Source organism: Salvelinus fontinalis, chromosome 9 (genome assembly GCF_029448725.1).
Source record: "Salvelinus fontinalis isolate EN_2023a chromosome 9, ASM2944872v1, whole genome shotgun sequence".
In the NCBI taxonomy this organism is placed as follows: Eukaryota; Metazoa; Chordata; class Actinopteri; order Salmoniformes; family Salmonidae; genus Salvelinus; species Salvelinus fontinalis.
In genome coordinates this window covers 16,196,353-16,210,293 of record NC_074673.1, presented here as the reverse complement: position 1 = coordinate 16,210,293, position 13,941 = coordinate 16,196,353, and the positions used below count along the sequence as shown (strand labels likewise).

Genomic DNA, 13,941 nt, shown 5'->3' with positions numbered 1-13,941 from the left:
CTACATAATTAAGCATTTCTTGTAGTAAAATTACAAACCAATTTTAGGCTACATTTGATACGGGAACAGGAGAATTTCTTTCTTTCAGCATCTTGAGTGAATGTGCAGTTAGATACCATCTGTAGTGGTGCTATCTTTCTCAGCATCATAAAAGCTGATAGTGTTTCAACCACATAAAATATGCATCCAAGCCGAACTGAAATCTTACCAGAAACACGTTGGGTCGTTTTCACAGCTTTCTATTTCCTTACAACCGGTCAAACTTATGCCATGTGGAAATGTTGCACAGAAAGATTTTCCTTCTTTTGTTGAGTTATTGAATTTTATCCCGGTTCCAAAACGTCTTTGCTCTACGAAAGAAGCGGAGATGACAGAGACCTTTACCGACGTTAACTAGATTGAAGCATTCATTCAGATAAGTTAACAAACGGATCACTGACCATTTCAAATCCCACCATACCTTCTCCGCTATGCAATCTGGTTTCAAAGCTGGTCATGGGTGCACCTCAGCTACGCTCAAGGTCGTAAACAATATCATAACCGCCATTGATAAGAGACAATACTGTGCAGCTGTATTCATCGACCTGGCCAAGGCCTTCGACTCTGTCAATCACCACATTCTTATCGGCCGACTCAACAGCCTTGGTTTCTCAAATGACTGCCTCGCCTGGTTCACCAACTACTTCTCAGATAGAGTTCAGTGTGTCAAATCGGAGGGCCGGTTGTCCGAACATCTGGCAGTCTCTATGGGGGTGCCACAGGGTTCAATTCTCGGGCCGACTCTCTTCTCTGTATACATCAATGATGTCGCTCTTGCTGCTGGTGATTCTCTGATCCACCGCTACGCAGACGACATCATTCTGTATACTTCTGGCCCTTCTTTGGACACTGTGTTAACTAAACTCCAAACGAGCTTCAATGCCATACAACTCTTCTTCCGTGGCCTCCTGCTCTTAAATGCAAGTAAAACTAAATGCATGCTCTTCAACTGATTGTTGCCCGCACCTGCCCGCCCGTCCAGTGTCACTACTCTGGACGGTTCTGACTTAGAATATGTGGACAACTACAAATACCTAGGTGTCTGGTTAGACTGTAAACTCTCCATCCAGACACACATTAAGCATCTCCAGAATCGGCTGGAATCGGCTTCCTATTTCGCAACAAATCATCCTTCACTCATGCTGCCAAACATACCCTTGTAAAACTGACTATCCTACCGATCCTTGACTTCGGCGATGTCATTTACAAAATAGCCTCCAACACTCTACTCAGCAAATTGGATGCAGTCTATCACAGTGCCATCCGTTTTGTCACCAAAGCCCCATATACTACCCACCACTGCGACCTGTATGCTCTCATTGGCTGGCCCTCGCTTCATATTCGTCGCCAAACCCACTGGCTCCAGGTCATCTATAAGTCTTTGCTTGGTAAAGCCCCGCCTTATCTCAGCTCACTGGTCACCATAGCTGCACCCATTCGTAGCACACGCTCCAGCAGGTATATTTCACTGGTCACCCTCAACGGCAAATTCCTCCTTTGGCGGCCTTTCCTTCCAGTTCTTTGCTGCCAATGACTGGAACGAACTGCAAAAATCACTGAAGCTGGAGACTCATATTTCCCTCACTAACTTTAAGCACCAGCTGTCAGAGCAGCTCACAGATCACTGCACCTGTACATAGCCCATCTGTAAATAGCCCATCCAACTACCTCATCCTCATACTGTTATTTATTTATTTTGCTTCTTTGCACCCCAGTATCTTTACCTGCACATTCATCTTCTGCACATCGATCACTCCAGTGTTTAATTGCTATATTGTAATTATTTCGCCACTATGGCCTATTTATTGCCTTACCTCCCTTATCCTACCTAATTTGCACACACTGTATATATACTTTTCTATTGTATTATTGACCGTATGTTTGTTTATTCCATGTGTAACTCTGTGTTGTTTGTGTCACACTGCTTTGCTTTATCTTGGCCAGGTCGCAGTTGTAAATGAGAACTTGTTCCCAACTAACCTACCTGGTTAAATAAAGGTGAAATACAAATAAATAAATAAATATATCGATATGTGACATTATTCTGGTGAACAAGGGTTTATTTAGTCTTCTAGGGCACTGTTTCCCAACCCTGGTCCTCCAGTACCCCAACAGTACATATATTCATTGTAGCCCTATAGCTCCGGCCTCAGATTCTCACTTTATCACATAAAGTCAGGTGGTTGTGTATGGGTTACTAACAATTGCGGGCAGGGTGCGAGTGAACAAACAGCTGACCCGAGCACCACTATTCAGTATGTAGGGGAATGTCACAGCTAGGGTTGCAAAGGGATGGTATATTACTGGAAACTTTCAAAGTTTACCATTAAACTACCAGAATGTTTGTATCTTTCAAGGGTTGAATTTCATTTATCACAAGACATCTGGTGGCCCTTTTGGGTACTTCAGATTATCACAGGTGTCTGTAATCATCTCTGGCCCTCTGTGTGGCCTTATCACATGTGAAATATATGAAATAATTGTAAAAATTAAAGAATGACAACTCTGTAAAACATTATCGTAACTATAAACCATACATTTAGTGAATACCATTGGTGTTTTATATTAGTGTTTTAGCATGAAATATCAGTAATTATTTTTACAAACTGTATTTGTTGTCAATGTTTTGGCATCAAACTGTTGGCTGTTGAGAAGAGTTGCAGAGGTAATTGAAAATAATCCCATTCTTAATTAGATGCTTTTTTCAAGAATTAGACTATTTTATCTTGAACCATATGGTCTAACTACTAGAAACACATGCATAATATGGACACAGGTATAATAAATGAATACTATAGATTAAAAAACTTATTCAAGTATAAATTACCAAAATTACTGAAGATTCTGGTAACTTTGGTAAAATACCGGTAGTTTTGCAATCCTAGTCAAAGCAGTGTTTTATTGTGTAAATCTACGTACATCTTGTCTGAAATTCATGCCATTGGTCTTTCCCTTTTTGTCAATTCACCATGACAAGAGATCGGGATCAACAGTCACCTTGACTGATCAAGGTGAAAACAAGTTAGCCTCAAGGTCTAATTCAGGATGTTCACAAGTTAATCATTGCTATTACCACAATAAGATCTGGTCAATAACAATTAAAGTTAATTACTTTACTGTTGCCAAACATTATCTCATATGCAGCCTATATTTTCAAGGACTACAAATAGAATATAATCAAAATGTAATTACTGCAAGGAATCCCAATCATCAACAAGGCATTAGTCCCAATCGTCAGCCATATTTTGAGATACTGGTCTGATTACATTTGAGTATTAGGACATCGTTTTCCGTAATAGTATATGCTGGAAATATCTCTGAAAGGCACTTGACATTTAATATAATATGCAGGTAATGAGTTGCTGCAGCAGTGATGGACTTGAAAATATGCCACCTACTGGTTATTGCTGGAGCATCTGAATCAGATGAGAGATACTCTATTATTATAATCTTGAGTTGAATAATTGGTTTCTTTGTGTTTTTCACTTATTGTCAATTTATTTTAGGATAATAAAAATGTGTTATATGGATAGTAGTTGGAAACCTCAACCAACTCCAAACCATGCTCACACAAAGAGAAGTAAGTACTACACTACTGTAAAACTGATCTGGCCTGGTAACTTGTTTCAGGCATTTTATTGAACAAACATGTTTTGTATCAGGCTTGTGATCTGAATAAAGCTAATTATATACTAGATATTAGATGAACAATAAACAGGGCTATTTGGCTGTAGATACCCATAGTTATGATATTTTTTAGCGAGATGCAGTTGAGCATGCGTGAATAATCCGTTCCTCTCTGAGTCCGTATGCGCATTGGCCCTCAGGCAGGCACAGGCATATTTACGGAAAATCTTGTTTTTTTCAACATCGTGTTCTTCTTAAATTTTCCTCAAAGTCAAGCCAACCAAAGCATGCAGTCAATGTACCATAGTTTCACTCAATGTACCATAGTTTCTTTGTATGTTTTTTTTGTTGTGAAAAGAAGGCTGTTTGTATACATGGATATGGACTGGTCCCAGATCTGTTTGTGCTGCATGTCATGACATTGGCCATAGGAGTTGGCAAGACGGCACACACATATCTGGGATCAGGCTAGTCCTACCAAGACTACTGTTTTTTCCTTTCAATTAAGACCTAGACAAGCAGGTGAGGGGAGTTTTTTACTAATCAGTGACATTAATTCATCAATCAAGTACAAGGGAGGAGCGAAAACCCGCAGACACTCGGCCCTCCGTGGAATGAGTTTGACACATGTATTAGCCGGGGGACAGAACCCTGTTCCTGGAGAGCTACCCTCCTGTAGGTTTTAACGCCAACTATCAGGTTTCACGTATGGCCACATTGCAGACAGTGTCGAAGTAACAAAATAATTTCTAGTACAGGGGCAGGCAAACAACAAGTCAAGGACAGGTAGAGGTCAGTAATCCAGAAAGAGTGCAACAGGTCCAGAACGGCAGGCAGTCTCAGGGCAGGCAGGGTTCAATAATCCAGAGAGGTGTGGCAAGGTATAGAATGGCTGGCAGGCAGGCTCAGGGCAGGCAGAAAGGTCAAAACTTGGAAAGACAAGAAACCAGGAACAAGAACAGCCAGGAGCAAGGGGGCAAATGATGGTAGGTATTACGAAACAAAATAGAACTGGCAACAGACAAACAGAGAACACAGGTATAAATACACTGGGGTTAATGGGGAAGATGGGCGACACCTTGAGGGGGGTGGAGACAAGCACAAAGACAGGTGAAACAGATCAGGGTGTGACACCAACCCTGTTCCTGGAGAGCTACCCTCCTGTAGGTTTTAACTCTAACCCTGTTCCTGGAGAGCTACCCTCTTGTAGGTTTTAACTCTAACCCTGTTCCTGGAGAGCTACCCTCCTGTACATAGGTTTTAACTCCAACCCTGTTCCTGGAGAGCTACCCTCCTACACGTAGGTTTTAACTCCAACCCTGTTCCTGGAGAGCTACCCTCCTGTAGGTTTTATTTCCAACTCTGTTCCTGGAGAACTACCCTCCTGTAGGTTTTTGCTCTAACCCCAGTTTTAACTTCTGATTAATCTAATAATCAACCTGATAATTATTAGAATCAGGCGCACAAGATTAGGGTTGAAGCGAAAACCTACAGGATGGTAGCTCTCCAGGAACAGGGTTGGAGAGCCCTGCTAACCTACAGGAACAGGGTTGGAGAGCCCTGCTAACCTACAGGAACAGGGTTGGAGAGCCCTGCTAACCTACAGGAATAGGGTTGGAGAGCCCCGCTAACCTACCGGAACAGGGTTGGAGAGCCCTGCTAACCTACCGGAACAGGGTTGGAGAGCCCTGCTAACCTACAGGAACCGAGTTGGAGAGCCAATGAGTAAAAAAACACAACATGGAAACACCATAAATCACAATGGTAGCAGGCAGGTTTCTTTCCAGTTTATTGATTTTGGACGTCTTCAATGGAATCCGTGTTCATATGGTTTCCTTGGAGCATACTGTAACGATACGCTAACATGCTCCAGATGTCTGAGTGTTTATGGAGGAAGTTTAACTTGCTCTCCAGCTCCCAGATGATGATGAAGCTGGAACAGACATTAGCTTAGTGAGCAGATACAGGTGACACGTGGACGTATAGTTTAAAATAGAGGGAGCTGACTGGGTCAGTTTCTGCGATAGATATTTATATGTGCTGATATCAAAGTCAAAACTGTTCGCTGCTCTGGCACCCCAATGGTGGAACAAACTCCCTCACGACGCCAGGTCAGCGGAGTCAATCACCACCTTCCGGAGACACCTGAAACCCCACCTCTTTAAGGAATACCTAGGATAGGATAAAGTAATCCTTCTAACCCCCCCCCCCCTTAAAAGATTTAGATGCACTATTGTAAAGTGGTTGTTCCACTGGATATCATAAGGTGAATGCACCAATTTGTAAGTCGCTCCGGATAAGAGCTTCTGCTAAATGACTTAAATGTAAATGTAAATGATATACAATCTTGTCCAGGATAATGACTCTTTGTCCTCTGTCCCCGGCAGGCTCCAAGGCTGCAGCCGAGTACACCAACGGCCTGTTTGAGCTGGGCTCCCCAGGTAGCGCAGGGCCCCTGCAGGTGCTGCAGCTGGTTGAGGACCTGAGGCTGGCCCTGGAGCTGCAGCCCAGAGAGGAGGAGAGGAACACCCTGAGGGCCCAGGTCCCCAGCAGCACTGCTCACATGCTCATGGACTGGCTGGACATGGACAGGGGCTCAGACAGGGGCTCGGTGAGTAGCAGGGAGCACACCTGGGTCTATGGAAACTATTTCTTCATTACTTTTGTCAACCATCTCTACCAACCATAGTCATCTTTCTGTGTCTAACAATATAGTCTATAAACAGATAATATAGATTATCATTAGTTCATTATTTGCTCAGAATCCAAAAATGTCCTACTCATTAGCAGTGCACTATTTATTATTGACGTGGCATGATGTCGATAGTGTCGGGGTTGTTTGCAGGCCAATAAATATGTGGTCTGATTTACTTCTACTTGAGGCATGTTATCTCTGGGATTCACAGATGTGGCAGAAACTTCCAAAAAGTTGTAGAAAAGTCAGCCAGCTGTTTGCTGTCAAAAGCCTTTCCATTATACGCCATTGGGTTCTTTTTTCTCTCTCTTTGTAACACATAGAAGGAGAGAGGGTTGATTCATTGCAGCAGCTGTGTAGGAGTGTTGAACAGACCTAGAACTATTCCTGGGTGCTGCTAGGTCTTAGCAGGGCTGTGTCTGGGGCTGTGTCTGGGACTGTGTCTGGGACTGTGTCTGGGACTGTGTCTGGGACTGTGTCTGGGACTGTGTCTGGGGCTGTGTCTGGGGCTGTGTCTGGGAAAGACTGTGTGTGACTGTGTCTGACTCTTTCCTACTGGGACTGGGACTGTGAGCAGGTCTTATTTTGGCCCTGGCTGGGTCTCTCTCTGGTAACTAAGGCTGGCCGTGTTTGAAAGTCTCAATGTGTTCCTCAGAGACTCCTATTACGACTGAGCTCAACTTCCTGCCCTACTCCCTCTCCCCACTCTCCCGCTCTCCCTCTTTCTAATCACTCCTCTCTTCTTTTCCTCCTACTTTCCACACTCACGGTTCTACTCTCTCTACTCACTACACTTACTCTGTTTGCTCTGTGCTGTCTGTCTGGTCACCTCAACACACCTGAAGCACTCTGGGGTGTTAGGGGGTAAGTCTGAATCAATTCTTCATCTGTTCACTCCCACATGAAAAAATACTATAGTGTATACTATGGTAGCATTACTATAGTATTCACTGTAGTATTTTTGCTGACTTTACTGTAGTATTCACTGTAAAAACATGACAGTATTTACTGTAGTATTTACAGTTTACTATAGTATAAATAATATATTGTAATATTTACTGTAGTGTTTTTGCGGACTGTAGTATACTGTAATATTTACTGTAGTATTTTTTTTCTTTGACATAGAAGTAGGGGGCTTTCTCCTTTTCCATAACCTGTAATTAGGTAGGTAGGTAGAACTGGGTTCTGAACGGAGAGTTCCGAGCTTCTGCTCTTTTCCATAACCGGTAGGTAGGTAGGTAGGTAGGTAGGTAGGTAGGTAGGTAGGGAGGGAGGGAGGGAGGGAGGGAGGGAGGGAGGGAGGGAGGGAGGTAATTCTATAGTAAGTAATGTAGAATTCTATAGTAAACTGTATTATTTCTTTATGTGGGCTGTTCAGCTGTCACAGTAAATCGAGCTCTTAGCCTATAGATTTTTTGATGAATATCACGCTTGTTGTTTTCTCTATTTGTTGGCTGTTTGTGAAGGTTTTTCATGACCTGGTTTACGAGGGTATGTAGACACATAACATATTTGGATCATATTTAGGAAATGATAACCACATGATGATACTGTCACTGCCACTGTTCATAGAGACGATTGTTGACGTGCATTGTTATAGTCGTGTCATTGGCTGAGGCTGCAATAAACAATCTGTTGGCGGAGCTAATCTGTTAGCGAGGCTAAGTGGCCAATGAAAGGCTCTCGTTTTTCCCTCTGTCTGAGTCGTAGAGGCCCTGCTCTCTCTGTACAGCAGGGGTCTCACACGCCACACGGTCGCCCCTCTCCCTCTTCCCCTCCTCCTCTCCTCCCTCTCTCCTCTCTACTGGCCAGGTGCAAGATCAAACACACACACTCCTCAGTTAATCCCAACAAACTGTTCTCTGATTAGCTGAGCCCCTCCACAGAAGAAATGTGATAAAGCTCCCTCCATACGTTATTGGCAGGAAGGAGAAGCTATTGTTTGTCAATCAGAGAATGTCAGACCATAAGAGAGGTTTCAGGTCTGGCGCAGACGTTAAGCACGAGGCGGAAGATTGTGTTTTAAAAGGGAAAGTTGTTGCTTTGACTTATACAAGGAGTGATTGTTTGAGAGAGAGAAAGAGGGAGGGAGGCATAAATAGAGAGAGCGAGGGGGGGAATTAGAGAGAGGGAGGGAGGGAAGAAATAGAGAGAGGGAGGGGTTAGTAGAGGGAGGGAGGGGGTTAGTAGAGAGAGGGAGGGGGTTAGTAGAGAGAGGGAGGGGGTTAGTAGAGCGAGGGAGGGGAATAGTAGAGAGAGGGAGGGGGTTAGTAGAGAGAGGGAGGGGGTAATAGAGCGAGGGAGGGGGTTAGTAGAGAGAGGGAGGGGGTTAGTAGAGAGAGGGAGGGGGTAATAGAGAGAGGGAGGGGGTAAGTAGAGAGATGGAGGGGGCAATAGAGCGAGGGAGGGGGGCAATACAGAGAGGGAGGGAGGCGATAGAGAGCGGGAGGGGGCAATAGAGTGAGGGAGGGGGGCAATAGAGCGAGGGAGGGAGTTAGTAGAGAGAGGGAGGGGGTTAGTAGAGAGAGGGAGGGGGTTAGTAGAGAGAGGGAGGGGGTTAGTAGAGCGAGGGAGGGGGGCAATAGAGCGAGGGAGGGGGTTAGTAGAGAGAGGGAGGGGTTAGTAGAGAGAGGGAGGGAGTTAGTAGAGAGAGGGAGGGGGTTAGTAGAGAGAGGGAGGGGGTTAGTAGAGAGAGGGAGGGGGTTAATAGAGAGAGGGAGGGGGTTAATAGAGCGAGGGAGGGGGTTAATAGAGCGAGGGAGGGGGTTAGTAGAGAGAGGGAGGGGGTTAATAGAGCGAGGGAGGGGGTTAGTAGAGAGAGGGAGGGAGTTAGTAGAGAGAGGGAGGGGGTTAGTAGAGAGAGGGGAGGGGGTTAGTAGAGAGAGGGAGGGGGTTAGTAGAGGGAGGGAGGGGGTTAATAGAGCGAGGGAGGGGGTTGGTAGAGAGAGGGAGGGGGTTAATAGAGAGAGGGAGGGGGTTAGTAGAGAGAGGGAGGGGGTTAGTAGAGAGAGGGAGGGGGTTAGTAGAGAGAGGGAGGGGGTTAGTAGAGGGAGGGAGGGGGTTAGTAGAGGGAGGGAGGGGGTTAGTAGAGGGAGGGAGGGGGTTAATAGAGGGAGGGAGGGGGTTAATAGAGCGAGGGAGGGGGTTAGTAGAGAGAGAGGGGGTTAATAGAGAGAGGGAGGGGGTTAGTAGATAGAGGGAGGGGGTTAGTAGAGAGAGGGAGGGGGTTAGTAGAGAGAGGGAGGGGGTTAGTAGAGAGAGGGAGGGGGTTAGTAGAGAGAGGGAGGGGGTTAGTAGAGGGAGGGAGGGGGTTAATAGAGCGAGGGAGGGGGTTAGTAGAGAGAGGGAGGGGGTTAGTAGAGAGAGGGAGGGGGTTAATAGAGAGAGGGAGGGGGTTAGTAGAGAGAGGGAGGGGGTTAGTAGAGAGAGGGAGGGGGTTAGTAGAGAGAGGGAGGGGGGCAATAGAGAGAGGGAGGGGGGTAATAGAGAGAGGGAGGGTGTTAATAGAGCGAGGCATGGGGTTAATCGAGAGAGGGAGGGGGTTAGTAGAGAGAGGGAGGGGGTTAGTAGAGAGAGGGAGGGGGCAATAGAGAGAGGGAGGGGGTTAGTAGAGAGATGGAGAGGAGTTAGTAGAGAGAGGGAGGGGGTTAGTAGAGAGAGGGAGGGGGTTAGTAGAGAGAGGGAGGGGGTTAGTAGAGAGAGGGAGGGGGTTAGTAGAGAGAGGGAGGGGGTTAGTAGAGCGAGGGAGGGGATGAGTAGAGCGAGGGAGGGGGTTAGTAGAGAGAGGGAGGGGGTTAGTAGAGAGAGGGAGGGGGCAATAGAGAGAGGGAGTGGGTTAATAGAGCGAGGGAGGGAGGTAGTAGAGCGAGGGAGGGGATTAGTAGAGAGAGGGAGGGGGTTAGTAGAGAGAGGGAGAGGGGTTAGTAGAGAGAGGGAGGGGGTTAGTAGAGAGAGGGAGGGGGTTAGTAGAGAGAGGGAGAGGGGTTAGTAGAGAGAGGGAGGGGGTTAGTAGAGAGAGGGAGGGGGTTAGTAGAGAGAGGGAGGGGGTTAGTAGAGAGAGGGAGAGGGTTAGTAGAGCGAGGGAGGGGGGGTAGTAGAGAGAGGGAGGGGGTTAGTAGAGAGAGGGAGGGGGTTAGTAGAGAGAGGGAGGGGGTTAGTAGAGAGAGGGAGAGGGGTTAGTAGAGAGAGGGAGGGGGTTAGTAGAGAGAGGGAGGGGGTTAGTAGAGTGAGGGAGGGGGTTAGTAGAGAGAGGGAGGGGGGTAGTAGAGAGAGGGAGGGGGGTAATAGAGAGAGGGAGGGGGGTAATAGAGAGAGGGAGGGTGTTAATAGAGCGAGGCATGGGGTTAATAGAGAGAGGGAGGGGGTTAGTAGAGAGAGGGAGGGGGGGTTAGTAGAGAGAGGGAGGGGGCAATAGAGAGAGGGAGGGGGTTAGTAGAGAGATGGAGAGGAGTTAGTAGAGAGAGGGAGGGGGTTAGTAGAGAGAGGGAGGGGTTAGTAGAGAGAGGGAGGGGGTTAGTAGAGAGAGGGAGGGGGTTAGTAGAGAGAGGGAGGGGGTTAGTAGAGCGAGGGAGGGGATGAGTAGAGCGAGGGAGGGGGTTAGTAGAGAGAGGGAGGGGGTTAGTAGAGAGAAAGAGAGAGAAAGAGTTATCTTGGTGATTGTCTAACTCAGCTGTCAACATAGCCAGGAGCAGGACAGAGTGCACAGTCAGTCCCTCCAAGCCATGCAAACAATGACTGTAGCTCTGTAGCGATGGAGAGAGAGAGAGAGAGAGAGAGAGAGAGAGAGAGAGAGAGAGAGAGAGAGAGAGAGAGAGAGAGAGAGAGAGAGAGAGAGAGAGAGAGAGAGAGAGAGAGAGAGAGAGAGAGAGAGAGAGAGAGAGAGAGAGAGAGAGGAGTGATCTGGACCATGGTAACATACACTGTAGGGTGTTAAGACGTAGGATCACTGAAATGTATTAAAGGCATCATGTCTCAGTCACACTGTGCTCTGAGTCTAATTCACTTTACTGCAGTCAAGCTCTGCAAGGAGGACCATCTGTCTCACATTGAGTTTACACACAGTATGAGTCTGAGTCTCACTGACTGTAACCCATGATTCATTACACTCTGCATGGAAGAGGCCTGTTGCAGCATGCCCTACATACATGTCACACACCCCCTGTGTTTCTCTGTTTCTGTCTGTGTTCTGTGATGTGTGTACGTGGAACTGTCAGTGGCAGCCAAATGGTTCAGTGGGGAGGGGGCTGAGTGAGTTTTAGAGAAAGGTCCCATAAACAGGAAATGGGACATCCAGATAAAGAATTCCAGTCTGAAGCTAATGGTAGGAGGGCTGTTGCTGCATTGGTCTGAAGAGACAAGAAGAGGTAGATTAAAAAGGAGCGGGAGAGTGATGTGTGCGATGTGAGAGATGTGTGTATGTTTCTTTAAATGGTGCTCCCTCTCATCTTAAACCATAATCTGTTTCAGTTCAGGTTTATTTTGTGTCTAAGCTAATAAGAGGAGAGGGTGGGAAAGACCATTCAGGAGAGAGAGTAAAAGAGAAACCATAGAGGAAAGAGAGAACAAGGGAAAGAGAGAGCACGAAGAAGAGAGAGAGTTGGCATGGTCTGTGTCTACATTGACATTAAAGCCTGTTGCTATGCTTTGCGTTGGCTGGGTGCTCTTTCTCAGTCACAGCAGATGCTGGGGACCGGGCTGCAGCATCAGACATATATTTCTCTCTCTCTCTCTCTGTCTCTGTCAATTCAATTCAATTCAAGGGGCTTTATTGGCATGGGAAACATGTGTTAACATTGCCAAAGCAAATGAGGTAGACAATACACAAAAGTGAAACAAACAATACAAATTAACAGTAAACATTACACATACAGAACTTTCCAAACAATGAAGACATTACAAATGTCATATTATATATATATACAGTGTTGTAACAATGTACAAATGGTTAAAGCACACAAGTTCAAATAAATAAGCATAAATATGGGTTGTATTTACAACTGTCTCTCTCTCTCTCTCTCTCTCTCTCTCTCTCTCTCTCTCTCTCTCTCTCTCTCTCTCTCTCTGTCTCTCTCTCTCTCTCTCTGTCTCTCTCTCTCTGTCTCTGTCTCTGTCTCTGTCTCTCTCTCTCTCTCTCTCTCTGTCTCTCTCTCTGTCTCTCTCTCTGTCTCTCTCTCTGTCTCTCTCTCTCTCTCTGTCTCTCTCTCTCTGTCTCTCTCTCTCTCTCTCTCTCTCTCACTCTCTCTCTCAAATTCAAATTCAAATTCAAGCTGCTTTATTGGCATGAAAAACATTGTGTCAATATTGCCAAAGCAACAATGTATACAATATACATTGTAATACAATTAAAACAATGACAAATAATAATATAGAATGGCAGTAAATAATAATACAAAATTAAATATAAAAAATAGTAACAATAAAATGGTAACAGTCAATAGTCGAATGTAATGTATGGTGTAATGCACCACTACCACCACCACTATCATTAAACTGCTATCATTACCATTACCACCCATACCATTACTATTTGGAATGATAAACAACAATAATAATACTAATAACAATAACAGTAATAACAATAACAGTCATAATAAGTAAGTTACTGCTTACTATGTAGATGTTATTATTCAGTGTCCCTCAGGCTATGGCAGGCAAATACATATTTGGCTGCAAGAGGAGCCATTGCTCCTTCGCCCATGAGTATTTTTAGTTTTTCCTCTGGGTTTAATAAGTTAAAATTTGGAATAAATGTAGTCATTTCTGTGAATAATGAATCTCTTGGTGAGGAATATTTATCACAGTAAAGGAGAAAGTGCATCTCTGTTTCTACCTCCCCTGTCGTGCAGTGACCACATACACGCTCCTCTTTGGGTAGCCATGTCTTTTTATGTCTGCCGGTTTCTATTGCCAATCGGTGGTCACTCAGCCTGTACTTGGTAAGGATCTGTCTCTGCTTCGAATCTCTGACAGAGTAGAGATATTCAGCCAATTCATATTCTCTGTTTAGGGTCAGATAGCAATTTAGTCGGCTTTGGGATTTTGTTTCGTTTTTCCAATGTTGTAAATATGAGTCCTTTGATTGGTTCATGATTTTGTTTATTGGAATTCTTTCTTTTGAAGCAGTGCCGGTGTCAGCTTGGTTGGTTAGGTCCAACACCAGCTGACTGAGAGGGCTCGTTTCTGGGCTCAGTTCTTGGGTTTGAAGTGCTTTAAATTGCAGACTCGAATTTGGACTTGAATTTAGATGTAGCCAAAATTTTAATGATCTTTTCTGTATTTTCATTATTACTGGAAAGCGGCCCAATTCTGCCCTACATGCATTAGTTGGTGTATTTCTCTGGACTTGTAGGATTTTCCGACAGAATTCTGCATGTAGGGTTTCAATTGGATGTTTGTCCCACATTTTAAAGTCCAGTTTATTGAGTGGCCCCCAAACCTCACTTCCGTAAAGAGCTATTGGTAGGATTACACTGTCAAATATTTTGGTCCAAATTCTAATTGGGATGTTGATTTTGAATAATTTCATTTTTATTGCATACAATGCTCTGCGGGCTTTTTCTTTGAGTGCATTCACTGCCATA

General features: G+C 45.2%; 1 protein-coding gene across 4 annotated transcripts in view; it reads left to right on the top strand.

Annotated features, from left to right (window-relative positions):
• The window catches only part of LOC129862162 (liprin-beta-2-like), a 121,591-nt gene that overhangs the window by 40,536 nt on the left and 67,114 nt on the right, over window positions 1–13,941 (top strand). For all 4 annotated transcript variants that reach the window (XM_055933556.1, XM_055933557.1, XM_055933559.1 and 1 more), the window contains exon 3: window positions 6,054–6,277. In XM_055933556.1, the coding sequence (XP_055789531.1) occupies window positions 6,054–6,277 (224 nt within the window). The remainder of the gene's footprint in view (window positions 1–6,053; window positions 6,278–13,941) is intronic.